The sequence below is a fragment of the Poecilia formosa genome, unplaced genomic scaffold (genome assembly GCF_000485575.1).
Source record: "Poecilia formosa unplaced genomic scaffold, Poecilia_formosa-5.1.2 Scaffold649, whole genome shotgun sequence".
NCBI lineage: Eukaryota > Metazoa > Chordata > Actinopteri > Cyprinodontiformes > Poeciliidae > Poecilia > Poecilia formosa.
The window spans coordinates 21,290-23,353 of NW_006800588.1; the positions used below are offsets into that span (position 1 = coordinate 21,290).

Here is a 2,064-nt window from a genome sequence, read left to right on the forward strand (position 1 = left end):
CAGAACCGGTTCTGATGGCCCGACCGGAGCAGACAGAGACGTTTGAGATGAACTGTGGTTCTGGTTCTGGTTCTGGCAGCGGGTCGGCCCGCCGCCGGCTCTCTCTGTAATCCTGTTAGCCGGCTGAGCGCATCACCTGCTTCCTGCTGCCGTAACAATCCACCAGAACCGAGCAGAACCGAAGGCCCGTTTATTTACCAGAACCGAAACAAGCAGGGAGGAAATAAAACCCAGAAATGGATCAGAGCAGGAAACCTGGGCAGGTTGAACAGAAACCAGTTCAGTTCATCAAACGGATCAAAACGTTTCTGTCCCAGTAAAACCAGCAGATCAGATCGAACCGTTTGCTCATCCTGACCAGCAGGGGGCGACAGTGGAGTGCAAGACTCTCCTGTAACAGGAAGGAACCTCCAGCAGAACCAGAACCTGGCAGAAGAACATTCATGGTTTAACAGCAGGAGGTAACGGTTCGGTGATGGCAGCATCATGTCAGCTGATTCCCTCCTCCAGGAAGTAACCACAGCCAATCAGAACGCCAGATGAGGTGGAGCTTCTACGGAGAGAAAAAACTGACAAAACTAAAAGTTACCAGTTGAAATAAGAACAAACTGGAGAGCAGCAGGAGAAGAAAGTGGAATAACTTCAGAGATGATTAAGCTCTGATGAGGCAGGTTGGCCTGCAGGTGTTAGCTTCTGAGGTTCCACCACATCATTTTAATTAGCTTGAGGTCTGGACTTTGACTAGACCATTAGAACCACTTCAGTCTGTCATTTTGCAGCTGCTCTGTTCAGATGAATAATTTATTAGACAGAAAAGATCCTGATGGATTCAACGACCACAAGCTGCTGACCAGGTCATCATACCACCACCACCGTGCTTCACAGCTGGTATTCAGATGCCAGTCTTCCTCCAGACGCCCACAATCATTCTGCATTTTCCTGCTCGGAGGCGACCTTATGACCCTTCCCAGGTTGTTGGGCAGCAGCAGTTGCTTCTTTAAGGTCGTTGTTGATGTTTTTTCGTTGTGTTAAAACTCAGCTATCTTTTCTTACAGAAACATTTTGACCAGCAGCTCAGATGGAAACAAATAATTAGTGATCAAACAGAACCAGATTATGACTCAAGTTGATTGGTTAATGAGCGTTTCCTGTTTCCTGTTTCCTGTTCCTGTTCCTGTTCCTGTTCCTCCAGAGACTTCATCTTTCCCAGAATGTTCTGAACATCGGGAACGTTTCTTCTTCTCTGTCGTCAGGGTTCGACGTCTTGCCAGGGCCGTGTTGCCATGACGACCCAGGACGTCCCAGCGAAACCGGCGGCCCACAGCATCGCCACCCAAACCAGCCCGGCTCCGTCTGGTGCGGCCGCATTCTTCCTCAGGTCAGTGAACGCACCGCTCAGAGGCGTTCAGAACATCAGGATCTTTTAGGAGATTTTGGTTTGACAGGAACCATAAATGTTTTTCTGCTCTGAGAAACTTTTCCTGTCTGTGACAACTGGATTTTTTTGTGGGTTTGTGAATCATCCAGTTTCCTTCAGGGAAGAGAATCCGTCCTGATTCAGATTCAGCCGAGACGACTCGGTTCAGAAGTCAAAGCGGCTCTCGCCTCTGTGAGCAGAATCTAATTGGCAGATTTACTATTTTTATCCTGAGAGGTTGGAGCTGTCAGGGTCGGGCCGCGGGGTTCTGGGGTTCTGCTCCATCTGGCTGATTATGGGCTCACTGCTGCTGCATACCTGATGCAGGTTGGTGTGTGTGTGTGCGTGTGTGTGCGTGTGTGTGTGTGTGTCATGTTGTCACAGCCTGACAAACAAGTGGACCTTTTCTGCTCAACACAGTGAACAGGTCATACGGTACCGTGAAGATCCGGCTGACATCTCACCACAGCAGGAGAACCATGGAGAGAGGCAGGTTTTTAAAGCTGCAGGTTTTCAAAGCTGCAGGTTTTCAAAGCTGCAGGTTTTCAAAGCTGCAGGTTTTCAAAGCTCCAGGTTTTTAAAGCTCCAGGTTTTTAAAGCTGCAGGTTTTTAAAGCTGCAGGTTTTTAAAGCTGCAGGTTTTTAAAG

General features: G+C 48.7%; 1 protein-coding gene across 2 annotated transcripts in view; it reads left to right on the forward strand.

Moving 5' to 3' along the window:
* The window catches only part of LOC103130573 (kinesin-like protein KIF26A), a 41,978-nt gene that overhangs the window by 9,752 nt on the left and 30,162 nt on the right, over nt 1-2,064 (forward strand). For both annotated transcript variants that reach the window (XM_016666024.1, XM_016666025.1), the window contains exon 3: nt 1,254-1,378. In XM_016666024.1, the coding sequence (XP_016521510.1) occupies nt 1,254-1,378 (125 nt within the window). The remainder of the gene's footprint in view (nt 1-1,253; nt 1,379-2,064) is intronic.